Below are 27,378 nucleotides of genomic sequence, written 5' to 3'. Positions count from 1 at the left end.
TGGAGGTTAGAAGAGAGGTTAGGACTGGATAATTGGGTCTGAGAGTTATCTGTATAACTGAATCCATGGGCTCACCAAGTGAAATAGTCTAGAGGCAGAAGGGAAGAGGGCCCAAGATAGAGCCTTGGGAGATGCACACAGTTAGCAGGTGTGAGCTAGATGAAGATCCAGCAAAGGAGACTGAGAATGAAGGATGACCCAAAAGGGAAACCAGGAGAGAGTGGTGTTATGGGAACCTGGAAAGAAGAGAACAGCAAGGAGAAGACAATGATTGACAGTGTCAGAGGCTGCAGACAGGGCAAGAAGGATGAGGATGGAGAAGAGGCCATTCCTGCCAATTATGTATCTAGCCACACCTTCACTGGCAGGGGACTTACCACCTGCCAAGGCAGGCCATTCTATTTTTGGATCACACGAATGGTCAAGAAATTGTGAGATCAAATCTGTCTTGCTGTAGTTTCTCCATTGGGGAAGACCTTTGGAAGCTCACCCAGTGACCCTTTCCATTCTCAGTCAGGCACCAGATACCTAGATGAGACTGTAGACACTCAGAGCATTTCTTCCCTCATGCCCTCTCCTAATCACACAGGCATCTCCCCAATGAAGGCACTCTGCAATGCTCTATGGAGCCTGGGGGTGGGGGGTGCAGTTAATGTGATAGCATCTCTGGAATCTAGGAGTCACCAGGTATTAGCCAAGGCTCCAGCCAAGGTGGGGAAAATCCCTCTACAGATAGAGAAAAAGGTCATCATATATATGTGTGTGTCTGTGTGCGTGTGTCTGTGTGTGTGTGTGTCTGTATGAGCATATATATATATATATATACACACATGCACAGATATATATATATATATATATATATATATATATATATATATATATACACACTAGATAGATACATAGATAGATTGTGTGTGTGTATAGCAAAATTTCATTTTTCCTCAAGTATGTGTTAAAACAATTTTAAAATATTTTTTAAAGTTTTGAGTTCCAAATTCTATCCTTTCCTTCCCCTCCCCTCCCTGAGATTGTAAGTAATCCAATATAGATTATATGTGTTCGTTCAATCACAGAAAACATTTCTACATTAGCCATTTTGCACCTTGATGACTAGAACTGAGAGAGAGAAAGAAGGAAGGAAGGAAGGAAGGAAGGAAGGAAGGAAGGAAGGAAGGAAGGAAGGAAGGAAGGAAGGAAGGGAGAAAAAGAAAGTGAAAAATAATATACTTCAGTTTGTATTCAGACAGTCTCAGTTCTTTCTCTGAAGACAGATAGCATGCTTCATTATGAGCCCTTTGGGATTGTCTTGGATCATCGTATTGCTAAGAATAGCAAAGTCATTCACAGTTCTTCATTGTAAAATATTGCTGTTACTGTATACAATGTTCTCCTGGTTCTGCTCACTTCACTTTCCATCATTTCCTGTAAGTCTTCCCAGGTGTTTCTGAGAGCATTCTGCTTGTCATTTCCTATAACACAATTATATTCCATCACAATCATATACCACAGCTTGTTTAGCCATTCCCCAATTGGTGGGTATCCTCTTGATTTCCAGTTCTTCATCTAGCATGTTTGTAATAATTTTAAGGACTTCCAGAGTCCTTAAAAAAATTCCAGATTCCAAACCCCCAACCTCCTCCTTTTTTAACAAAATTATTTAGTATTTTATTTTTCCCAAGTTACATGTAAAAACAATTTTTCACATTCATTTTTAAAACTTTGAGTTCCAAATTCTCTCCCTTCTTCCCTCCCCACCCCCCACCCCCAATGAGAAGGCAAGCAATTCGATACAGGTTATATATACATAAGTAATCATGCAAAACATATCCATAATAGTCATCCAACCTCCTCCTTTTGCAGAAGTGGAAACTGAGGCCCAGAGAAGTTAAACGACTTGCCAGGGATCTCGTAAGTTGTAGAGGTGAGATTTGGACCCAGGCCCTCAGATTCCAGAACCTGTGTTCTTCCCATTGTGCCCTCTCATGAGGCCAACTCATACCTGAAGTGGGATTCAGTTGGTCAGTCAACAGGTATTTATTTAGTGCCTACAATGCTAAGTTCTGGAGATGCAAAGAAAGGTAAATGGCAGTCCTTGCCCTCGAGGAGTGCCCTAGGATCCCTGGAAGCTTCCAAAAATGGGCTCACTTGAGACTGGGAGGTTTTCTTCTGGTTTTCCAGGGTAGCCCTGGTCTGCTTGGGTCAGATCTGCCTCCTTATTTCTCAGGCATAAGCAAGTTCTTACCCAGCAAGGGACCATCTGGGGGTTTTCTCTCCCTGAGAGTCCTGGATTCCTCACACATCTCAGAGCACAAATCTCTTCACTGGCACAGGGCAGGCCCCAGATGGCAGGCTGGCCAGGGAACCAGTGACTATCTCAAGCCAACAGATTCCACAGAAAATGACACAATCCTTGTTCTTTCTTTAATTTAATCAGCCTGGCAGAAACCACAACCAGAAATGTGATTGTATTCTTTATTTGGGTTTAAGTTTTGTTGATAACTTTGTTTTTATGTCAACTTTACTTCAAAATACATTTATCCCTTTCATATTGCTGAGGTCAGGGGTGTGATGCTCCCGGGGTCTGGAAAATCCATGTAAAATGTTTTGGCCCTCCTTTTGTGCCAGAGGAGAAGTCTGAATTATTATGATATTAAAATATAAAATATGTTGATATTATAAAATACTATACTTATATTTGATGCATGTCTGACTTTCTAAACTTTTTCCGTACATCTCCCCCAAAATTCCCATTTAGCTTCTTATGCTGACCCAAGATATATCAAAACCACCATTGGGCAAGTCAAAATGTGCAAGGGATCACTGTCTATCTGTCCCCCATGCATATGGGTGTTCCCTACCCATAGCCAAACTACCTCAGCAAAGAATGAAGGAAAGTGCATATTTCTTTAATTCTTCACTGGGGCTTTGTGAAAGCAAAAGCATTTGATAATTGTTTTATAATATGACTTAAGCCATGCACGTCTGGAAAGCTCATGTTTCACATCATCATCAGAATGAGAGCTGAACGGGATCATGTGGTCATTGGACCGTAGGACTCAGGGTTTGATGAAACCAGAGACATGATCTTGCTCAGTTCCTTCATTTTACATTTGAGGAAACTGAGTCCCAGAGAGGGGCAGGGACTTGCCCAAAGTCCCATAGGCAGTAGAGCTGGGATTCACACTCAGGTCTCCAGATGAAGTGCTCTTTCCACTGAGCTGTTTGTTTTGAATCACTTTGTACTTCACAAATCTAGGTTAGCCCAAAGTATTCTCTTTGGTTCTAAGGTCAGAGCTTGGCCTGACATTCAAGGACTATAATTGCTTAAATCAATAGTGCCTGGCAAGTAGTTAAGTGGTCCAATACCCTGGAGTCAAGAAGTCCTGAGCTTAAATCCAGCCTCAGGTATTTATTAGCTGTGTGACCTTGGGCATGTCATTTTTACCTGATTTTCCTCACCTGTAAAATGGAGATAACATTATCTACCTTTTGAGATAACACTTATAAAAAGTACTTAACGCAGTGCTCAGTGTATACAAGGGGCTATATAAATTCTAGCTAATATAATTATGTAGGAGATGTCCATTAAATGTTAATTGAACTTAATTGGACTTATAGTATCATGAGTTTAGAGCTAAAAGAAGCCTAAAAAACAATTTAATCCAGGGATGGGGAATCTACAGCCTCAAGGCTACATGTGGCCCTCTAGGTCCTCAAGTGCTGCCCTTTGACTGAATCCAAATTTCACAGAATCCCCTTAATAAAAAGCACTTGTTCTGTAAACCTTGGACTCAGTCAAAAGGCTGCAGCTGAGGACCTAGAAGGCCACATGTGGCCTCGAGGCTGCAGGTTCCCCACCCCTGAATCTAACCTCCTCATTTAATGGATGAGAAAACCTAAGACTGAGGTTAAGTGACTGATCCAAGGTCACCCATATAGAAGTGACAAGCCTTCCTCACTCCAAGGCCAGAATGTTACTAAACTGTGAGGCCTCTCCCCATTTCTTCCCATGTATTTGTCCACTCAGAATGTTAGAGCAGTTTTCTCTCCTAAGGCCTTACTTCTTGGCTTGATTCCCAAAGCTTCCGACCTTGCCTTCCATGTTCTCTCTCCTCAGTCTGCTGTGGCAGGTTTACAAGGTGGGCTAGGGTTGTCTAAAGGACTCTATCTGACGAGGGAGACTGGGCCCTACCTCCTCCACGCTAGTTGTTTTGGGTGGTTTGTTAGCCTAGAAAAGGCAGCAGAGCATGGTTTTTCTGTGCACTAGGCTGAGCCCATGGACCAACAGTCTTCAGTGAGTTTGAGGTCAAATGTCTATCTTTGTTCACTCAGGGAAAGCTATAGGGATTGGCACACCCAGTGCTAACTCTACCTAGAGTGAATAGTCTCAAAACAGTGCCAGGGTACCTCAGAAAGGCCAATGGATTTGGGGTCAAAGGACCTGCATTCAAATACTACCCCTTAACAGGGGTAGAAAAAGGCACAGTCAATTAACCAGCCAACTCCTGTTTTCCCATTGTAGAATGTAGGAGTGTGGAAGAGGTTGTAATACTTCAACAGATATGACCTTAGAAAAGTCATTTTCTCCCCTGGGCTTCAACTTCCACCTCAGTAAAATGTAAGGGATGAACTGAATGGCTTTTAAGGGACTTCTCAGGTATGAATCTAGGAGCCTACCGGTGATTTCACACTGGTCCCTTCACCTTTTGCCTCAGTTTCCCCTACAGTCACAAAAGGGACTAGGACTCTAAAGCCTCTGAAGGCCTTGACAGCTCTAGGCCTAGGAGCCTGTGGGTGATCTTACAATGATCACTTCAGCTCTCTAGGCCTTGGTTTCCTGGACAGTGCAGGGAGGTGCTTCTAGTTTAAATCCTCTGAAGGCCTTGGCAGCTCTAGGTCTACGAACCTGTAGATGACATCATACCAGTTCCTCAAGCTCCCTAGGCCTCAGTTTCCCATACAGTCACAGGGGGTGGTCAGTCTGGCTCTCAAGCCTCTAAAGTCTTTCTCCCTTTTAATCCTAGGCTGCTGTTAGTCATCTCACACCTGTCTATTCTGTTCTCTAGTCCTCAGTTTCCTTTACAGTAAAGGAGTAGCTTGAATTCTAAATCTTCAGAAGGCCTTATCTACCCTATGCCTAGGAGATTGTGGGTGATCTCACAATGGTCTCTTCAGCTCCCTGGCTTTTGTTTCCCCTACAGTCACAGTAGGAGGTTGGACTTTCAAACTTCTGAAGGCATTGTCCTTTTTTGTCCTAAGACCCTGTTAGCGAGCCCACCTGGGTAATTTTAGCTCTCTAGGTCTCAGTTTCCCCTATAGTCACAAGAGGGGCTTAGACTCTAAGGCCTCTGAAAGTCTTGTCAGTTTAAGTCAGTAGAACCTCTTAGAGATCTCATCCTGGTCCCTCCAGGTGTAATTGGCTTCAGTTTCCCCTGGGATTCTAAAGATTTTGAAGGTCTTGTCAGCTCTAGGCCCAAGAACCTCTAGGGGAAGTCCTTTCACACAGGTCCCTTCAGCTCCCTAGGCCTCAAAGTTCCCTCTAGTCACTAGTAGGGCATGGACTCCAGACCAAGAGCCTGTGTGTGATATCACATGGGAACCTTCAGCTCCCTAAGACTCAGTTTTTCCTATGGTCAAAGGGAGAGTTGGATTCCAAAGCCTTTGAAGGCCTTGTCAGTTTTAGCCCTGGAAACCTGTTAGGAATCTCACACTGATCCCTTTAGATCTCTAAGACTCAGTTTCCCCTACAGTCACATAAGGGGCTTGGAAGCTCTGGGTTCTGAAGGTCTTGTAAGCTCAAAGTCTAGAAGCCAGTGGGTGATCTCACATCAGTCCCTTCTATTCCCTAGACCTCAGTTTCCTCTACAGTCACTGTTAGGACCTGGATTCTGAGCCTAGGAGCCTGTGAGTGATCTTATACTCCTTCAGTTGTCTGGGCTACACTTTCCTCTAAAGTTACAGGAAGGTCTTGGAGTCTAAAGCCTCTGAGGGTCTTTTCAGGTATAGGCCCAGAAGCCTGTGGGTGACCTCACAAAAGTCCCTTAAGCTCACTTGTCCTCACTTTACCCTACAATTCAAGAAGGGCCTTTTAGTCTAAAGGCTCCGAACTCCTTGTCAGCTCTAGACCAAGGAAACAATGGGTGATGACATACAAGTCCCTTCAGTTCCTTAGGGATCAGTTTTCCCTATAGTCACAGGAAGCAGTCTGGTTCTCAATTCTCTGAAGGCCTTGTCACATTTAAACCTAGGACCCTCTTAGTGACCTCATCCCTGTCTATTCAGCTCTCTAGGCCTCACTTTCCTTTACAATCACAAGAGTGGCTTGGTCTCTAAGGCTTCTGAAAGACTTGTCTCCACCAAGCCTAGGAGCCTATAGGTGACATCATACCAGTCCCTCAAGTTCCCTAGGCCTCAATTTCCCCTGTAGTTAGAGGAGGGGGTCAGTTTGGCTCTCAAGTCTCTACATATCTTGTCCCTTTTAATTCTAGCATCCTGTGAGTGATCTCACACCTGCCTATTCTGTTCTCTAGGACTCAGTTTCCTTTACATGAGGGTATGAGCCTGGGGGTAAACTCACACTAGACCCTTCATCTAGCTGGACCACACTCACAGCAGGGGGTCTGGTTCTAAAGCTAACACTTTGTGACTTTTAATCCTAGGCCATTGTTAGGGATTTCACAGCTATGTATGTTATTCTCTAGGCCTCAGTTTGCCCCACGGTGACAGAAAGATCTTGGAATCTAACACCCCTGAAACCCTCTAGGCTCTAGGCCAAGGAGCATGGGGGTGACCTCATAAAAGCTCTTTAAGATTCCTTGTCCTCAAGGCGGAGCCAAGATGGCAGAGTAGAAAGACACACATACGCAGGGTCTCCCCATACAGCCCATAAAATACCTGTAGAGAGGGACTCTCAACAAATTTTAGAGCAGCAGAAGTGGAGAACAACAGAGTGGAGGAGATTTCCAGCCCAGGGTGACCTGAAAGGCCCACGGGAAATGTCTGTTGCACTGGACGTGGAGCGGAGCCCAGCCCAGCCTTGGCCACATGGTATGGCTAGTGAACAGCCTTTGGGGGTGGAATCTCCAGTCTCAGAATCCCCAGTCCCAGCAGCAGCATGTTTGCAGATCCCTCAACCCACAGGCACCAAAGGTCAGGGATGGGGGTTTTTTTCAGCTGGCCAGGAAGGGAGAAGGGCCTTCCATAGCTCTAGCCTTAGGCAGCTGCCACAGAGGCCACATAGGCAGGCGGCCACATCGGCAGGCACAGCAGCCAGACCATTATTAGAGCGTAGAAACCCCTGGGGGTACTGAAGAGCTGAGTCTTGCCTCAGCCCTGTGTGGAGGCCCTGGGGGAGTTGGTCTTTGTCTCACACTGAATGGTGGCCCTGCCCATCCAGCTTATCTGAAAATCAGCCCCCAGTGCTGACTTGGCAGAACTGGAGGCCAGGTGGCTGTGGAGAGGTAACTGCTAGGATTCTGGGCACAAAAATCCCTCTCTGCGTCCAGACCAGTGCACGCTTGATTGTGTCACCTTGGAGGAACTAAGATCTTGTAGATTCCCAGAGTATACCCTACTCTTGACAAAGGACCCAAAAGTCAAGTAACTGGTTGGGAAAATGACCAAAAAAGGGAAAAATATAAGACTGTAGAAGGTTACTTTCTTGGTGAACAGATATCTTCTCCCATCCTTTCAGATGAGGAAGAACAAAGCATACCATCAGAGGAAGACATAAAGGTCAGGTCAAGCCTTCTACATCCAAAACCTCCCCCAAAATATGCAACGGTCTCAGGCTATGAAAAAGTTCAAAAGGGATTTTGAAAATCAAGTAAAAGAGTTGGAGGAAAAATTGTTAAGAGAAATGAAAGCAATGCAAGAAAATCATAAAAAGCGAGTCAACAGTTTGATAAGGAGATCCAAAAAAATGCTGAAGAAAATAACACCTTTAAAAATAGACTAATCCAAATGGCAAAAGAGGTCCAAAAAGCCAATGAAGACAAGAATGTTTTAAAAATCAGAATTAGCCTAATGGAAAAGGAGGTTCAAAAGCTCACTGAAGATAACAGTTCTTTAAAAATTAGAATGGAGCAGATGGAGGCTAATGACTTTATGAGAAACCAAGAAATTATAAACAAAGCCAAAAGAATGAAAACTAGAAGACAATGTGAAATATCTCATTTGAAAAATAATTGACCTGGAAAACAGATCCAGGAGAGATTATTTAAAAATTATTGGGCAACCTGAAAACCATGATCAAAAAGAGTCTAGACATCATATTCCAAGAAACTGTCAAGGAAAACTGCCCTGATATTCTAGAACCAGAGGGTAAAATAGAAATGGAAAGAAGTCACCAATCACCTCCTGAAAGAGATCCCAAAAGGATAACTCCTAGGAATATTGTAGTCAAATTAGAGAGTTTCCCAGGACAAGGAGAAAATATTAAAAGCAGTCAGAAAGAAACAATACAAGTATTGTGGAAATACAATCAGGATAACACAGGATTTAGCAGCTTCAACACTAAGAGATCAAAGGGCTTAGAATATGATATTCCAGAGGTCAAAGGAGATAGGATTAAAACCAAGAATCACCTACCCAGCAAAACTGAATATAATACTTCAAGGGGAAAAATGGAATTTCAATGAAATAGAGGACTTCCAAGAAATCTTGTTGAAAAGACAAGAGCTGAACAGAAAATCTGACTTTCAAATACATGAATCAAAAGAAACAAGAAAAGGTAAACAGGAAAGAGAAGCCTTAAGAAACTCATTAAAGTTGAACTGTTTACATTCCTACATGGAAAGATGCTATTTGTAACTCATGAGACTTTTTTCAGTATTAGGGTAATTAGAGAGAATATATATATATGCACATGTGTGTATATGTGTGTATATATATATATATATATATGCACATGTGTGTATATGTGTGTGTATATATACATATATATATATACACACACACATATATGCATAGACAGAGGGCACAGGGTGAGCTGAATATGAAGGGAGAATACCTAAAAAAATAAAATTTACTGTTGAATGGAATGTACTTGGAGTAAGAGAAAGGGAGAGGTAGACTTGCAAAGCATCTTACATACAAGAGGGAAGAAAGAGCTTTTACAATGGAGGGGAAGAGGGGGGAGATGAAAGGAAGTAATTAAGTCTTACTCTCATGGGATTTGGATTAAGGAGGAAATAACACACACTCCGTTGGATATGGAAATGTATTTTACCTTTTAGGAAGTCAAGGGGGAAGGGGATAGGAGAAGGAAGAGAACAGAAGGGACAGCAAATTGGAGGAAGGGATAATCAGAAGCAAACACTATTGTGGGAGGACAGGTCAAGGGAGAGAATGGAATAAATGAAGGGCAGGATAGGACAGAGGGAAATGTAGTTAGTCTTTTAAAACATAACTATTATGGAAGTGCTTTGCACTGTTACACATGTATGACCTACATTGAATTGCTTGTTCTCTCAATGAGGGTCGGGGAGAGAATATGGAACTCAAAGCTTTAAGAATGAATGTTAAAAAATTGTTTTAGCAATGCAACTGAAAATAAAGTTATACAGGCAATGGAGTATATAAATTTATTTTTCTCTACAAAACAGGGGAAGGGGGATGGAAAAAGTGTTGCTAACAGAAGGGAGGATAGACTGGAGGAAGGGGTGGATGGAATGCATGCTGTCCAGGATAGGCGGCGGGGGTGGCGGAGATGGGGAGAAAATTTTGAATTCAAATTCTTGTGGAAGTGAATGTTAGTTAAGAACTGAAAAATAAATAAATTATATATTAAAAAAAAAAAAAAGATGTAGACCTAAAAGACTGTGGGTGATCTCACACATGACCCTAGGACACAGTTTCTCCTCTAGTCACAGAAGGGGGTCTGGCTCTTGTGACTCTGAAGGTTTTGTTCCATATGATCCTAGGTTTGTGTTACTGTTCTCAAACCTGTCTATTCTACTCCCTAAGCCGCTGTTTCCTGGCCAACCACAGAAGGTCTTAGACTCTAAGACCTCTGAGAGCCTTGACAGCTCTAGGCCTACGAGTCTGGGAATGCCCTCTACAACTCCCTTTAAGATTCCTTGTCCTAGCAACAACTACAGTGTGCGAGGAATTTTTCTGGTAGACTTAGTACTTCATTGAAATGCATGGACTTAAATAATTTCCAATGGACTCCTGAGGCAAAATGCTTTCCACATCCAGAGAAAGAACTATAAAATTGGATCACAGATAGAAATAGACCATTTTCTTTTGTATTGTTTTGTTTTATGTTATGGTTTCTTCCATTCATGTTAATTTGTCTATGCAACATGTATTTAATAGGAAAGTACATGTAGAACCTATATGAGATTGTACGCCATCTCAGAGAGGGGGAAATGAGGGGAAGGGAGGGGAAAAAATCTAAGATATATGGAAGTGATTGTTGAACACTGAAAAGAAATAAAATAATTTAATTTTAAAAAAATATTCCTTGGCTTCAATTTCCCCTCAAGTTACCTCAGGGACTCTGACTCTCAAGCCTATAAAGACCTTCTCAGATCTAGGCCTAGGAGCCTGTGGATGATCTCACATCACTCCTCTTAAAGTCCTAGGCCTCCTTTTCCTATGCATTAACCAGAAATATTTAGACTATAAAATCCCTAAAGGCCATGTCAGCTCCAACACTAAGAGCCTCTGGGTGTTCTCACACCTGACCCTTACTCTACCGAGGCCTCAGTAGTCTCTGTGACTCTAGTCACAGTGGGGGGTCTGTCTCTTGTGCCTCTGAAGGTTTCGTCCCTTTTCATCCTAGGCCTTTGTTACTGATCACACACCTGTCTATCAAGCGCTCTAGGTCTCAATTTTCCCCTTATCATTGGAAGGTTTTGAACTCTAAAACCTCTGAAAGACTTGTCAGCATAAGGCCAAGGGGACTAGATGAACTCAAAAGTCCCTTTAAGTTTACTTGTCCTCAATTTTCCCTCAAGGTACCTGAGAGGCTCTGACTCAAAAGCCTGTGAAGGCACGTCAAGCCTAGAAATAGGACTCTGTGGGTGATCTCACACATGAGCCTTAGTTCTTCCTCTAGTCACAATAGGGGGTCTGGCTCTTGTGCCTCTGAAAGTTTTGTACTGTTTAATCCTAGGCTTGTGTTACTGATCTCACACGTCTTTTTGAGGCCTCAGTTTCCCTCCAAGTCACGGGAAGGTCTTGAATTCCAAAACCTATGAGAGTCTTGTCAGCTAAGGGCCAAGGAGACTGGATGAACTCTAAAGTCCCTTTAAGCTTCTTTGTCCTCTATTTCCCCAAAAGTTACCTGAGGGTCTCTGACTCTCAAGCCTTGAAAGGCCTTCTCAGGTCTAGGCCTAGGAGCTTATAAGTGATCTCACACATGAGTCTTAATCTACCTAGGCCTCAGTTTCTCCTCTAGTCACAGAAAGGGATCTGGCTCTTCTCCCTCTGATGGTTTTGTACCTTTTAATCTTAGACCTGTGTTGCTGATGTCACATGTGTCTATGAGGTTTTCTAGGTCTCAGTTTCCCCCCAAATCACTTGAATACCTCTGAGAGCCTTCTCAGCTCTGGGCCTATGAGCCTGGGGGTGACCTCACCAATTGCTTTAAGATTCCCTGCCCTCACTTTCCCTCAAGTTACCTATGGGGCTCTGACTCTCAAGCCTGTGAAGCCCTTCTCTGGTCTATGCCTGGGAACCTGGAGATGATCTGAGATCAGTCCTTTTAATTCCCTAGACCTTCTTTTACTTTACATTTACCAGAAATACTTAGAATATGAAATCCATAAAGGCCATGTCACCTCCAAAACTAGGAGCCGCTGTGTGTTCTCACCCGTGAGAACTACCTTGGACTCCCTAATCTACCTTGGACTCAGTAGCTCCTCTAGACACAGTAGGGGTTCTGGCTCTTGTGCCTCAGAAGGTTTTGTACCTTTTAATCTCAGTCTTGTGTTATTTATCTCACAAGAATATATTAGGCTTTCTAGGCCTCAGGATCTCCCCAAATTACTGGAAGGGCTTGAACACCAAATCCTCTGAAAGCCTTGTCAGCTCAAGGCCAAGGATACTGGATGAACTCTAAAGTCCCTTTAAGCTTCCTTTCCCCTAGAGTTACTTGAGGGCCTAGTGTGCTCAAACCTTTGAAGAACTTGTCAGGTCTAGGCTGTGGAGGCTTTGGGTGATTGCCCATCAGTTCTGTCAATCCTCTAGGCTTCAGTTTCCCTTCTAATCACTAGAAATCTTAGACACTAAATCCTTTTATGGTCTTGTCAGCTCTAACACTAAGAGCCTGTGTAAAAACTCACATCAGACTCTTATTCTATCTAGGCCTCAGTTTCTCCTCTAGGCACATTAGAGTGTCTGGTTCTAATGCCTCTGAAGGCTTTGTCACCTTTAATCCTAGGCTACTGTTAGTGACCTCACACTTGTCTATTCTACTCTCTAGGACTCAGTATTCCCCCCAGACAATAGAAGGAGTTGGTCTCTAAGACCTCTTACAACCTTGTCAGATGTAGGCCTACAAGCCTGTGGGTGATCTCACATGTGACACTTAACCTACCTAAGCCACAGTTTCTCATACAGTCACACTGTTAGTCTGGCTCTAGTCTCTTTAAGTTTTTGTCACTTTTTTTTTTGTCCTAGGCCTGTGTTACTGATCTCACACCTATCTCTTGGGCTCTCTAGGACTCAGTTTCCCCCCAAGTCACTGGAAGGTCTTGAATTCTAAAACCTCTGAGAGCACTGTCAGCTCAAGGCCAAGGAGACTGGATTAATGCTAAAGTCCCTTTAAGCTTCCTTGTAATCAATTTCCCCTAAAGTTACTTGAGGGACTAGGACTCTCAAGCTTGTGAATGCCTTGTCAGGTGAGGCTGTGGGTGATCTCACACATAAGTCTTAAACTACCTAGGCCTCAGTTTCTCCTCTCATCACAGTAGGGGGTCTGACTATTGTGGCTGGGAAGAGTTTATCACTTTTAATCTTACTCCTGTGTTACTGACTTTATACCAGTCTATTAGGCTTTTTAGACCTCAGTTTTCCTTCAAGGCACTTTAAGGTCTTGAACTCCAAAACCTGTGAGAGCCTTGTCAGTTCAAGGCCAAGGATACTGGATGAACTCTAAAGTCCCTTTAAGCTTCCTTGTCCTCAATTTCCCCTAGAGCTACCAGAGGGTCTAGGGTGGTCAAACCTGCGAAGACCTTGTCAGGTCTAGACTGTGGAGGCTGTGGGTGATTGCCCATCAGTCTTATCATTCCCCTAGGCCTCAGTTTCCCTTATACTCAAGAGAAAATGGTAGACTATAAAACCTTTGAAGGTCTTGTCAGCTCTAACACTAGGAGCCTGTGTACAAACTCACATTAGACCCTCAATGTGCCTAGGCCTTAATTCCTCATTCAGTGCCACAGGATGTCTGGCTCTAATGCCTCTGAAGACTTTGCCACTTTTAATCCTAGGCAACTGTTAGTGATCTCACACTTGTCTGTTCTACTCTTTAGGACTCAGGTTTCCCCCCAGTCACTGGAAGGACTTGGTCTCCTAAGACCTCTGAGAACTTTGTCAGATGTAGGCCAATAAACCTGTGGGTAATCTCACACACGAGCCTTAATCTATCTAGTCCACAGTCCCTTCTACAGTCACAGCAGATGGTCTGGTTCTAATTTGTCTAAAGGTTTTCACAGGTCTGAGTTACTGATATTATACCTGTCTATTAGGCTTTCTATGCCTCAGTTTCCCCCATCACTGTAAGGTTTTGAATTCTAAAACCTCTGAGAGCACTGTCAGTTCAAGGCCAAGGAGACTGGGTGAACCCTAATGTTCCTTTAAGATTCCTTGTAATCAATTTCCCCTCAAGTTACCTGAGGGGCTCTGACTCTCAAGCCTGTGAAGGCTTTCTCAGGTCTAGGCCTAGGAACCTGTGGCTGATCTCATACGTGAGCCTTAACATACCTATGCCTTAGTTTCTCCTGTAATCACCATAGAGTGTCTGGCTCTTATGCCTCTGAATGTTTTCTTCCTTTGAAGCCTAGGCCTGTATTATTCATCTCAGGCCTGTATGTGAGGCTTTGGAGGCCTCAGTTTCCCCCAAAGTCACTAGAAATTCTTGAACTCTAAAACTTCTGAGAGCCTTGTCAGCTCAAGATCAAGGAGACTTGATGAACTCTAAACTCCCTTTCAGCTCCCTTGTCCTCAATGTCCCCTAAAGTAACCTGAGGGGCTCTGATTTTCAAGCCTGAGGACTTATCAGATCTAGGCCTAGGAACCTGTGACTGATCTCACACATGAGCCTTAAACTATCTAGGCCTCAGTTTTAACTCCAGTCACAGTAGGGAGGCTGACTCTTGTGCCTCGGAAGATTTTGTCCCTTTTAATCCTAGTCCTGTGTTACTGATTTCCTACCTGTCTATAAGACTTTCTAGGCCTCAGTTTCCCTGCCAAGTCACTTCAAGGTCTTGAACTCCAAAATCTCTGAGAGCCTTGTCAGCTCAAGGTCAAGGAGGCTGGATGAACTCTAAAGTCCCTTTAAGCTTCCTTGTCCTCAATTTCCCCTAGAGTTAGTTGAGGGCCTAGTGTGCTCAAACCTGTGAAGACCTTGTCAGGTATAGGCTGTGGAGGCTGTGGGTGATTGCCCATAAGTTGTTTCATTCCCCAAGGCCTGAGTTTCCCTTCTAGTCACGAGAAATTCTTAAACACTAAATCCTTTGAAGGTCTTATCAGCTCTAACACTGAAAGCCTGTACAAAAACTCACATTAGACTCTTACTCTACCTAGGCTTCAGTTTCTCCTACAGTCACAAAGTGGCTCTGCCTTTAATGCTTCTACAAGTTTTGTCACTTTTAATCCTAGGCCTGTGTTACTGATCTCGCACCTGTCTATTAGGCTTTCCAGGACTCAGTTTTCCTCAAAGTTACGGGAAATTCTTGAACTCCAAAATCTCTGAGAGTCTTGTCAACTCAAAGCCAAGGAGACTGGATGAACTTTAAAGTCCTATTAAGCTTCCTTGTCCTCAACTTCCCCTCAAGTTACCTGAGAGGCTAAGGCTCTAAAGCCTGTGAAGTCCTTGTCAGTTCTAGGCCTTGGAGCCTGTGGGTGATCTCACATCAGTCCTTTCAATTCCCTAGCTCTCGGTTTCCTTTATAGACCATAAAATATCTTAGACTCTAAAACCTTTGAAGGTCTTGACAGCTCTAACTGTAACAGCCTGTGTACAAACTCACAATAGAGTGAGTCCGCCTAGGCCTCAATTTCTCCTCCAATGCCACAGGTCAGGCTCTACTGCCTCTGAAGATTTTGTCACTTTTAATCCTAGACCACAGTTAGTGATGTCACACTTGTCTATTCTACCCTATAAGATTCAGTTTTTCCACCAGTCACTGGAAGGACTTGGTCTCTAAGACCTCTGAGAACACTGTCAGATATAGGCCTACAAGCGTGTGAGTGATCTCACACATGACCCTTAATCTACCTAGGCCACAGTGTCTCCTTTATTCACAGTAGGGGGTCTGGTTTTTGTGCCTCTGAAGGTTCTGTCCCTTTTAATCCTAGGCTTGTGTTACTGATCTCACACATATCTATTCTCCTCTTTAGGCCTACGAGGCTGGAGGTTTCCCTGCCAATCTAGGAACATCTTGGACTCTGAGACCTCTGACAGCCTTGTCAGCTCTAGGCCTATGAGGCTGGAGGTGACCTCACCAAGTCCCTTTAAAATTCCTTGTCCTTGGGTGTGGAACCAAGATGGTGGAGTAAAAGAATGGACCTACTCTAATTCTCTGCCCATAGCCCATAAAATACCTATAAAAATGACTCTAAACAAATTCTAGAGCAGCATAAGCCAAAAAAGAATAGAGTGAAAGAGATTTCTAGCCCAAGGGAGCCTGGAAGGCTGATAGGAAAGGTCTATTGCTCTGGGCTCAGAGTAGAGCACAGCCCAGTGTGGGCTGCATGGCATGTCATGGAAAGGACTGAGTAGGCTTCCGGGTGCGGAATCACAGGTAGCAGCTGCAGTTTCCAAATTTCTCAACCCAGAAACGTCAAAAACAGCTTCAAATTTCAATAAGAAAGCTCTTTTACCTGGGTAAGAGGGGGGGACGTGAGTCTGGCTCAAGCCCCGGCCCCAGGGCTGTGGCAGTAACTGGGGCAGCTGCTTGCAGACCCCAGGGAAACTGAGCATCTGATCTGGGTCTCAGCTCTGAGTGGCAGTTTGAGGATGAGGAGGAGCACTGGTGTGGTGGAGCTGGTGGTGATAGGGGAGAGGCAACCCTATTCACAGATCCTGGGCAGAAAAGAGTGTTTGTGGTTGCTCACAGACAAGAGTCCAGGCCAAGAGAGGAGTAAACTCCTCTCCCTTGATTGTGCCACCTTGGAGGAACTGAGAACTTACAGGTCCCTAGAGTCTACCTTCCACTTGACAAAAGACTCAAAAGTCAAGCAATTGGCTGGGAAAATGCCCAAAAAAGGGGAAAAAATAAGACCACAGAAAGTTACTTTCTTGGTGAAAAGGTATTTTCTTCCATCCTTTCAGATGAGGAAGAACAAAGCATACCATCAGAGGAAGACAGCAAAGTCAAGGCTTCTACATCCAAAACCTCCAAAATAAATATGAAATGGTCTCAGGCCATGGAAGAGCTCAAAAAGGATTTTGAAAATCAAGTAAGAGAGGTGGAAAAAAAATTGAGAAATGAAAATCACGAAAAGCGAGTCAACAGCTTGCTAAAGGAGATCCAAAAAAATGACAACAAAAATAACACCTTTAAAAATAGACTAACCCAAATGGCAAAAGAGGTCCAAAAGTCAATGAGAGGAAAGCTTTAAAAAGCAGAATTGGCCAAATGGAAAAGGAAGTTCAAAAGCTCACTGAAGAAAATAGTGCTTTAAAAATTAGAATGGAGCAGATGGAAGCAAATAACTTTATGAGAAACCAAGAAATTATAAACAAAACCAAAAGAATGAAAAATAGAAGATAATGTGAAACATCTCATTGGCAAAACAACTGACCTGGAAAATAGATCCAGGAGATATAATTTAAAAAATATTGGTCTACCTGAAAACCATGATCAAAAAAGAGCCTAGACATCATCTTCCAAGAAACTGTCAAGGAAAACTGCCCTGATATTCTAGAACCAGAGAGTAAAATAGAAATGGAAAAAATTCACCAAATACCTCCTGAAAGAGATCAGAAAAGAACAATATTCCTAGGAATATTGTAGCCAAATTAGAGAGTTCCCAGGACAAGGAGAAAATATTACAAGCAGTCAGAAAGAAACACTACAAGTATTATGGAAATACAATCAGGATAACACAGGATTTAGCAGTTTCTACACTAATGGATTGAAGGGCTTGGGATATGATATTCCAGAGGTCAAAGGAGATAGGATTAAAACCAAGAATCACCTACCCAGCAAAACTGAGTATAATACTTCAAGGGGAAAAATGGAATTTCAATGAAATAGAGGACTTCCAAGAAATCTTGTTGAAAAGACCACAGCTGAATATAAAATTTGACTTTTAAATACATGAATCAAGAGAAACATGAAAAGGTAAAGAGAAGCTTTAAGGAACTCACTAAAGTTGAAGTGTTTACATTCCTACATGGAAAGACATTATTTGTCCTCTAGTCACTTCCTAAAACTAAGATTCATGACCTTACAATCCTAAAACAAAGGGTTAAGGCCCAAGGAGGAAGATCATTACTGACCAAGGAACTTTTCACTGAGGAGGTGATGTCTGATCTGGAATTCAACTGAGCAATGATGGGGAGGAGACCCTAGGCACAGGGAACATTTTGAGCCATAGGAGTGTAGAGCATCTTAGTGGGCTGAGTAGTTCAATTTTTTTGGAACATAACATGTGAAGAATGATTAAGATCAGAAAAGTAACAATAATACTAATAATCTGAGGCCAGATTGGATGTCTGGCTAAAGAACTTGAACTTGACTCTGGAGGCAATAGGGAGCCAATGAAGATTGTAGAGCCAAGAAATGACCTTAGTAGAGCCATACATTTAAAGATTATTCTGGCAGCAACATAGATAACCTGGAGAGGAATGTAAAGGTGGAAAGACCTGTCAAGATACTACAATAGCCTAGATGAGGGGGTCATGGTGGTAATGAATCAGAAAAGATAACAAATGTAAATGATGTGACCATAGCAGAAGCAACCAAAATTGGTAACTGAATGGACATGAGGTGGGAAGAAAGAGACCTAAGACCCAATGCAACCAAAATCCGGAGGGATGTAGTAAATTGGGAAAGAATTTTTACAGCTAAGCTCGGGGATAAAGGCCTCATTTCTAGAATATATAGAGAACTGACTCATATGTATAATCATACAAGTCATTCCCCAATTGATAAATGGTCAAAGGATATGAACAGGCAATTTTCAGAGGAAGAAATTAAAGATATCTATAGTCATATGAAAAAATGCTTTAAATCACTATTGATTAGAGAGATGCAAATCAAAACAACTCTGAGGTACCACATCACACCTATAAGATTGGCAAACATAACAGAACAAGAAAATGATAAATGCTGGAGAGGATGTGGGAGAGTTGGAACACTAATTCATTGTTGGTGGAGCTGCGAGCGCATCCAACCATTCTGGAGAGCAATTTGGAACTATGCCCAAAGGGCTACAAAAATGTGCATACCCTTTGACCCAGCAATATCGCTACTAGGACTATATCCCCAAGAGATCATAAAAATGGGAAAGGGTCCCACATGTACAAAAATATTTATAGCAGCACTCTATATAGCTGCCAAAAACTGGAAGTCAAGGGGATGTCCATCAATTGGGGAATGGCTGAATAAATTATGGTATATGAATGTAATGGAGTACTATTGTGCCATAAGAAATGATGAACAAGAAGACTTCAGAGAGGCCTGGAAGGACTTATATGACCTGATGCTGAGTGAAAGGAGCAGAACCAGGTGAACTTTGTGCACAGCAACGACCACAGTGTGCGAGAGTTTATTCTGGTAGACTTGGAATTTTGTAATAACGCAAAAACTTCTTATAAAAAAAAAAATCCCAAAGGTGGTTCTCAAGGCAAAATGCCTTCCACACTCAGAGAAAGAAATATGGAAGTCATTCACAAAATGTAGCAGATCATATTTGTGTATGTGTATGTGTTTGTGTATCATGTTTTGATTTGTTATATGATTTCTTTCATTTATTTTAGTCTGACTACATAGCATGACTATAGTGAAAATATACTCAATAGGAAAGTATATGTAGAACCTATACAGAATTGTATGCAGTCGTGGGGAGGGAGGGGGGTAGTGGGGGTAGGTGTGGGGGGGATAAAATCTCAATTGTATGGCAGTGATTGTTAAACATTAAAAAATAATAATAAAAAAAAAAGGAAGAGACCTAAGGCAACAAATACGAATAATTGGGAGAAGTATGGTACTGTGGATAGCAACAGTAAAATCAAAAGAAACCATTGGTCGGCAAAAGATAAGCTGCTTCTTTTTCAATAGAGGGGAAAAGGGTGGAGGTGAGAGGGGGGAAAAGTGAATCTTACTCTCATCACATTTGGCTTAAAGAGGGAATAACATGCACACTCAATTTGGTATGAAAATCTGTCACACTACAGGAAAGTAGGGGAGAAGGGGATAAGTGGGGTGTGGGGGGATGATGGAAGGGAAGGGATCATATGTAAAAAAATAAAATTAAGGAGAGAGGAATATATTGTGGAGGAGAAAGGGAGAAATGGAATGGGGCCAATTATCTCTCATAAAACAGGCAAGAGAAAGACTTTTAAAGGGAGGGAATAAAGGGAGAGGTGAGAGGGAAAATGTGAAGCTTACTCTCATCACATTTGACTTAAAGAAGGAATAAAATGCACACAAAATGATGGAAGGGAGGGCAATGGGAGGAGGGAGCAATTAGAAGTCAACACTCTTGGGGAGGGACAAAGTCAAAAGAGAGAAAAGAAGAAATGGAGGGCAGGATAGGATGGAGGGAAATATAGTCTTATATAACATGACTATTATGGAAGTCTTTTGCAAAACTACACATATATAGCCTATATTGAATTGCTTGCCTTCTCAGTGGGGATGGGTGGGGAGGGAGGAAGGGAGAGAAGTTGGAACTCAAAGTCTGAGGAACAAATGTTGAGAATTATTTTTGCATACAACTGAGAAATAAGAAATACAGGTAATGGGGTATAGAATGTTACCTTGCCTTACAAGACAAGAGGGAAGATGGGGATAAGAGAAGGGAGGGGTGTTAGAAGGTAGGGCAGATTGGGGGAAAGTCATCAGAATGCATGGCTTTTTGGGGTGGGGGAGGGGAGAGATGGGGAAAAAATTTGGAACTCAAAATTTTGTGGAAATGAATGTTGAAAACTAAAAATAAATAAACATTTTAAAAAATAATATTGTTTCCACTTTGGAAAAAAAAAAGATAAGCTGTTTCAGCCATATTGTGTTTGCTGTGTGTTGCATGTAGGTAGGAGAAAAAGACTGGAGCAGCTAGGTGGCTCTATAGTGGACAGAGCACTGGACCTCGAATTAGGAAAAGTCCTCTTCATGAGTCCAAATCTGGCCTCAGACACTTACTAGTTGTGTGATCCTGTGGAAGTGACTCATCCCCATTTGCCTCAGTTTCCTCATCTGTAAAATGAACTGGAGAAGGAAATGGCAAACCACTCCAGTCTCTTTGTCAGGGAAACTCCAAAGGGGGGGTATGGGGAGTCAGACACAGCTGAACAACAGAGACAAAGGTCTGGAGCTCAGAAGAGACCAAAACTGGGAAAAAAAAACAAACCTGGGGATCATTTACAGCGACAATAGTTGAATTTGCAGGAGTGAGATTACAGGAGATTATAGAGGGGGAAGGGACAGTGGAAGGAACTTTGGATTTAGAAACAGCTTCAAATTCCAGTTTGGCCACTTATCTCTGTGACATTGAGCAAGTTACAACCTCCAAGTTCCTTCTCATCAGAAAAATGAAGAGACTGGACTAGACTGGAGGTGACAAATACCAGGCTTCATTAGCCCACAACACTCACAAGTGCAACACAAACCAGATTAAAAAATCATTGGGAAATACTCAACAAAGTAAATAAAAATGCAGTACAACAGAGATAATATTAATATGTGGTTTTTTAAGTCAACATGCAGTCTATTTATTTATGGGTTAGTGGTCTAGTTCGCCTCTACTTACAATTTGACATCAAGGGGACTAGATGACTTCTCAGGTTCCTTCTAGCTCTAAATCTATGATCCCGTGACTGATCTTAACTCTCCCTGGGCCTCAGTTTCTTCCTGTATAAAATGAGAGGACTAGCAGGCCTGTAAGATTCCTTCCAGCTCAACATCTATGAGCCTATGAGAAGGATCATAAGATTCAGAAAGGGGCAAAACCTTAGAAATCATAATATGATAGAGTAGGAAACTGAGGCCCAGGGAGAAATGACTCACTCAAGGCTTTAAGTAGACAGAGCAGGTACTCAATTCCAAACTGCCCAACTCCCAATCTAGCACTCTTTGCAGTACACCCCACTAGCTGGCATTAAATTAAGCTGAAATCAACTGTCCTCTACTGGCTATTTACATATTGAAATTCTCCAAATAATTAGAATTTTTTCCCAGATTGATTTTTTTAAAAGGTTTTTTAATTTTTTTACATCGTTTTTATTTCCCAATATAACCCTCCCCCACCCCATCCAGAGAGCCACCCCTTATAACAAAAAATGTGTCAAAGGCAGTTTAGCAAAACGAACACATCAACAGAGTGACAGCATATGTAGCACTCCACATCCCTAGTCCTCAGTCTCTGCAAAGGCAGTGTATTGTCTCCTCTCACCTTCAGAGCGAACCTTGAATATATTTCAAATTAAAATTCATGCCATCTACAAATGTGTCACTTACAGTGGAAAGAGTACAGTCAGGGTACCTGGGTTCGAATCTTGGCCCTGCTATTTACATGTGTGTTGACTTGGGTAATTCACCTTCCTCTCTAGGGCTCAATTTCCTCCTCTGCAAAATAAGGTTGACCTAGTTCATTTCTGAGGTCCCCTTCAGCTCTAAATCTCTGACCCTCTGAGCCCAAGAGTACTCAAAGACTCTTCTGTAAAGTTCTCTCAGAACCTAATAGTCCAATTTGGATTCAAGATGGTAAGTGTTTAAAACAAAACGGCTCTTGCATCACATGGCCATTAAACCTTGCTGGCCTTTGCAGAAATGTCTATTGTGCTTAAGGTTACTCAGGCTAGATCTCAGCTGTCCATTTGGAGGCATAAATGATCAAAGGAATAATCTCCTTTATACTGAGCTGATTACTGAGTGAACTTTAATTAAACCTTTCTATCTATTTGGTGGATTTTCATGTGAGAAATACAGCCAAGTGCTGGCCACCCTCTGCAACGACAAAATGATTGAGCCCACCTTGCACAACAAGTTTCTCAAAGGAAGGATGACTTGCTGGCCAAGACATCCCTTTTGAAAGAGCAAGCTACATCCTCAAATATGCTGTAATCAAATGACTACTTTTCCAAGTCTAATCTCATCACAAAAGGATGTAATGTGACAAGACACTCTTGGCCTCACAAGCAGTTAATAGTGACTGTTGATGCATCTGGGCATTGCCACCCCATGCTCTGCAGTGACAATATCAAGCTTTCCTGCCTTTAGACCCAATCAGGAAAAGGATAAACAAGGGTTCTGGCTTCCAGAGGCTCGGGTCCCTATATTGGACCAGCTCTGACAACTTCAACATTTCACATTTAAGGAAAGATTTTACACCCCAGACTGACCCACCTCCACTTTTTTTTTAACTTTCATATCTAAAGGAAAAAGAAAAAAAGAAAAAGAAAAAAGAAACAAATTTATTAGTGAATTGACAAATCAGAAAATAAATAAAAACCACCCTGTTCAAGAAGTCACCCATATTACCTAACAGTAAGCAGTGAACACAGAACAAGACATGTTGAAACATAAGAAAAGTTATAAAAAAACAGAAAGGCAAAATCAAAGACATGGCTTTACTTGCTTTCAACCAAATATTCAGACGGAGTAAAATGCGTATCAGAATAGGCTTCCTTCCTTCCCTTTGAATAAACAGTGACCCAGGAAACAGTCCTTCCTTCAAAATAAATTCACATAATTGTCAGGACTGATTATGAGGAACTCTAAAGGAAGAGCTATTTTTAGTGTGAACAAGTTAGGATCCACTTAGTTGGTTCAAAATATCTTCCAGGTCAAGACTTAAGTGCTGACTTTGTCTTTACATGGAAAATTACATAAGCATTTAAGGGTGAATTATAATAAATAAATAGAAATAGAGAAAGGAAAATTCTAACCTGGGTTGCAAAGGAGAAAATTTCATTTAACAAGGCCTTTACTGCTATTGGTCAATCTAGGGACTATTTTTCTTAGGCTAATGTGGGAAATCAAACTATTCTACTCAGAGTACTAATCTATATAGAGCTCACCTTTAAATAGAAAGCTATTCTAAACAAAGTCTATGACACAGAAAATGTATGGGCTAAGTTACGGTCATCTACAGAATTAACTGTGCATCTGCAATGAACGGCCTCCTACAGAATGGATTTTCACCTGTCACCATTCTCCAGTGTGCAATGTCACCAAAGGGAGGAGTCTAGACCTCGCCTTTAAAGGATCTCCAGAATAGTTCAGAGCCTGTCTTAGAACAGCCTAGCATCCAAGTGTTTTTGAAAGGCCTCGCCATCCTTGTAGGACAAATATCCAAGAGCACAGGTAAAGCTGGGCAAAGAGTGTACAGCTACAGAAAAGTTGAGCTGTCTTTATAAATAAATCCAGTCTACAGCTAAAGGAAACCATTTCTCCCAACGTGAAAAGGTAAAGTGAAAAATGTGCTCCTGCTTCTGTGAAGAGTCTACAGCTAACGACAGGGAGATCCTAAGTCCCTCTCTGAGTTCCCTTATCAAGCAGCCATCAAGACGTGAAATGCCATTGTGGGTTTGAAAACCCCATCCTAGTTTTTCTTTGCACCTTCTAAAATTCCTCCGACTAGGAGAGACTCCATTTAGGACGGAGGAATTCCTTAGTTATGCTATATTCCAAACATCCCACTTTGCAGTTAAGAGAATGTGCTTATTATACAGTGATACAAATGAGCATTAGTAACCTACCTAACTTTTCAAAAGTCTTCTACTAGGCTAAGTTCAAGGGTTTCAACACTGATTGCTTTAGCCCAAGGAAAATTCCACGTTGGCTCCGAATAGCCCAGCATGCACGTTGAGGGCTAAAGACTAAGATATGGAGCTGGAGTGTTACCAAGAGGTTGGCATGCTTTTGTGAGAACACATGGCGTGACTGCAGTATGCATATGCACAGAGACAGTTCGAGGTTTACGTGGTCCAAAAAAGACAGGGTTCTTCACATGTGCTTTTAAAAGAAAACGATGCCTGTCCAAATTTTTGAATTTTAATTAGAGTGTTTCCTTTTCCACATGCTCGATGAATCTCCCCTTCTCCTCCATATATTCAAAAAGGGGAAAAGGAAAGGAAGAAGACAAAGAGACAGATCACCCTCCCTTGCCAAAAGAGAAAATACACCCTATGGTGATAAGGCAGTATGTTTGAAAGAGAAAGCTGTACGGGAACTGGTGTTGTCTGAACTTAACTTCAGTCTCCAACTCAACGTGCAATCAATCACCACCTCATTCCTGCAGACACACACATACACATACACATACACATACATACACACACACACACACACACACACACACACACACACACGAGACACAGCGAACCATAATCCTTGAGCAGGGTAGTGCTTTGGCTGTACGTGTATTTTAAAGAAATAATCATATTAAGAAAAATCAAAGTTATGAACCCTGCCAAGCCATTGCTTTTTACCAAAGTGCTGGTGTTGCTGCACGACGTTGGCTTTCTCTTGCCCCCCAACCCCCACTGCCACCTCTACTCCTTCACCATGTCTAGGCTCTCTCTGTCAGTCAAGAAAGGAGAGATGGGAGGCAAAGGTCCAAAGCGGAGCTGGAGTCTTTGGTTCTGCTCGGGCTCCTTGGTTTCTTGTGTCCAGGCTTAATGAGGTGTAAAGGTGAGAATCATCCAGCTGATAACAAAGTAGAAGAGGAAGATGGGGTAAACAGCAAGGGCTTTTCGATTTGGAGGCTGGCTATCAGCCAGGAACGCTGTGGATGCTGAACAACAACAAAAACCAAATTCACAAAGGTTAGAACTGGCTCTAGAGTTGGCAGGGCCCCTTAGAGGTCATGGAGTTCAGCCTCCTCATGTTGTCAAGTTACAGAGAAGAAAACTGAGGCCTGGGGAGTGGAAGGGGCTAACCCAAGGCAAACAACTCGTATCAGAGAAAGGATCCAAACTCAGATATTCCTGGTTCCAAGGCCAAGGCTCTGCCCACTAGATCGCTGTTTCTCAAGTCACTATGATGGATCTCAAAAACAGGTTAGTCAACCCCAAATGTTTAGAACTCTGGGGGAATGAAGAGAGATTTCTTAATAGTACTAAAATATTCTGGGCTTTAGGCATTTTCTTCCCAAAATTTAGGACGGCTCACTTCCCTGCCAACCTAAAGAATGAATACAAAACACAATCTTCTCTTGTTTCATTCAGGGCCCTCAGTGAAGTGACATGTACTGCTCTATACTGCGTGATAATGCCTTTCAGGATCTACTGAATTATACCAAGCTGTTTGCCCCATACTAAAATGGCCAAGATTATTGGGCTTTCCTCATTTGGGGTGCCTGCTTAATGCAATAGGGAATCACTGGAATTAAGAGTGTACAGGGTACATGACAAGGTCAGCTATAAGGTGTAGGGAGATCATTTTGGTAGCAATGTGGGGGATGGACTGGAATGGGGACCATGACTGTTTCCCAGCCCCTACTACTTGCTCCCTTAGTCCCATCTTGTTCAACTCAATCCCCCATAACATCCCTCTGAAGATTTATTCAGCCCCTTCCACTGTGCATTCTGGAATGCTTGTTCCATAGCTAACAATTCCATCCTGTTCAACTGAACCCCCTACAACAAACCTCTGAAGATCTATCCAGCCCTTCCACTGTGTGCTCTGGAATACTTGCTCCATAGCTAACAAACGTGCTTTTATCAGAAACCTTTTCCTTTCTCACTCCCTTGACACAGGATCCCTCCCAAGGACAACCTGTCTCAGAGGTTCCTTTCCAGTATTGGCTACACTTTCACTCACACCCCATGACAATGGCTGCTCTCAGCCTCTTGCTCTACCACCATGACTCAATAACCTTGACTCCTCTGAATTGCATTCAATCCATGTTTATCACCCAATAAAGATTCTCGTGGCTGCCATCTTCCACCCCAGGATAGTCATTCTTTTTTCAATGTGTTTAGTGCCTAGCTCACAGTCTTACTCTCCTGCCCTCACACTGGGGAATGTCAACATAGATTACTGATATTCCCTCAAACAATCGAACTTGCCAGTTAATACCAGGAAACTTCTCATTTTCCATGACCTATTCCTCCACCTCACCTCAGCTATACACAAGAAGATCATACTCCTGATCTTGTCATCACCCACAAGCATTCCTCATGAATGTTGACGAACTCAGAAATTCCTTCCTCTGATCACAATCTGTTGTCAATTCACTTCTCCCTTCTGCCCTGTTCTTCATGCCCATGCTGACCTCTGATCCCTCCATACCCACCCTGACCTTTGATCCCTCTACTCCTCAGTCCTTTTCCAGTCCATTACCCCTACACTGGCTCCACTCTGCTCCTGTGTCCATCTAGATATCTTGGTAAACCAATTCAACTCTACAATGTCCTCTTCTCTCAAGTTCCTTGACCCTTACCTCACCACTGAACATGCTCTGCCAAACCCCAACACTGGGTTACTCTTATCCTTCTCTTCCTTCACTCCTATTCTTATGCTGTTGAACACAGCTTGAGAGAACTGCAAAACCATGTTGACTGGGTCTTCTACAAATTTGTGCCACATAACCTCAACTGGAGCCTTCCTACAACAAGGCAAATCTTTTACTTCTTACTCATTATCCCATTGACCACAGTGGATCTTCCATACCTTTTCATCCTTCCTCAAACCTCACACTGCTTCTCCTGCCCCATCCTCAGTTGGAAACTTTGCCTCCTATTTCAATGAGAAACTTGAGGCTGTTTGAGTCACTTCCCTCTGCCTACAAATATGTCCACGTCTTCCTCATCTTCAAAAAACCCTTCCTTGATCTCTAGTACTTCTATTATCCTTTTCTCCCTGCTGTGGGCTAAACTCCTTGAGATGGCCCTCTACAACGGGTGTCTCGGCTTTCCTTCCTTTCATTTTCTTCTTAACATTCCAGTCTGATTTCCAACATCATCATTCAATTCTCTCCAAAGTTCCCAGTGATCCCTGTCTTTCTTGACCCCACTGTCAGTCACTCTCTTTT

The 27,378-nt window shown here is 42.5% G+C and overlaps 1 protein-coding gene across 6 annotated transcripts in view; it reads right to left on the bottom strand.

Annotated features, from left to right (window-relative positions):
• YIPF6 (Yip1 domain family member 6) overlaps positions 1-27,378 on the bottom strand; it is a 51,930-nt gene that overhangs the window by 10,681 nt on the left and 13,871 nt on the right. For 2 of the 6 annotated variants that reach the window (XM_072626481.1, XM_072626480.1), the window contains exon 7: positions 22,792-25,137. The exons of 2 other annotated variants lie outside the window; for them this stretch is intronic. In XM_072626481.1, the coding sequence (XP_072482582.1) occupies positions 25,019-25,137 (119 nt within the window). In that variant the 3' untranslated portion in view covers positions 22,792-25,018. Of the gene's footprint in view, positions 1-22,791; positions 25,138-27,378 lie in introns of those variants that run through there. 2 more of the 6 variants (XM_072626485.1, XM_072626484.1) reach the window with 1 other exon arrangement.

The sequence above is a fragment of the Notamacropus eugenii genome, chromosome X (assembly GCF_028372415.1).
Source record: "Notamacropus eugenii isolate mMacEug1 chromosome X, mMacEug1.pri_v2, whole genome shotgun sequence".
Lineage (NCBI taxonomy): Eukaryota > Metazoa > Chordata > Mammalia > Diprotodontia > Macropodidae > Notamacropus > Notamacropus eugenii.
The sequence above is the reverse complement of the archived record's forward strand: the minus strand, read 5'-3'. Positions and strand labels throughout refer to the sequence as shown.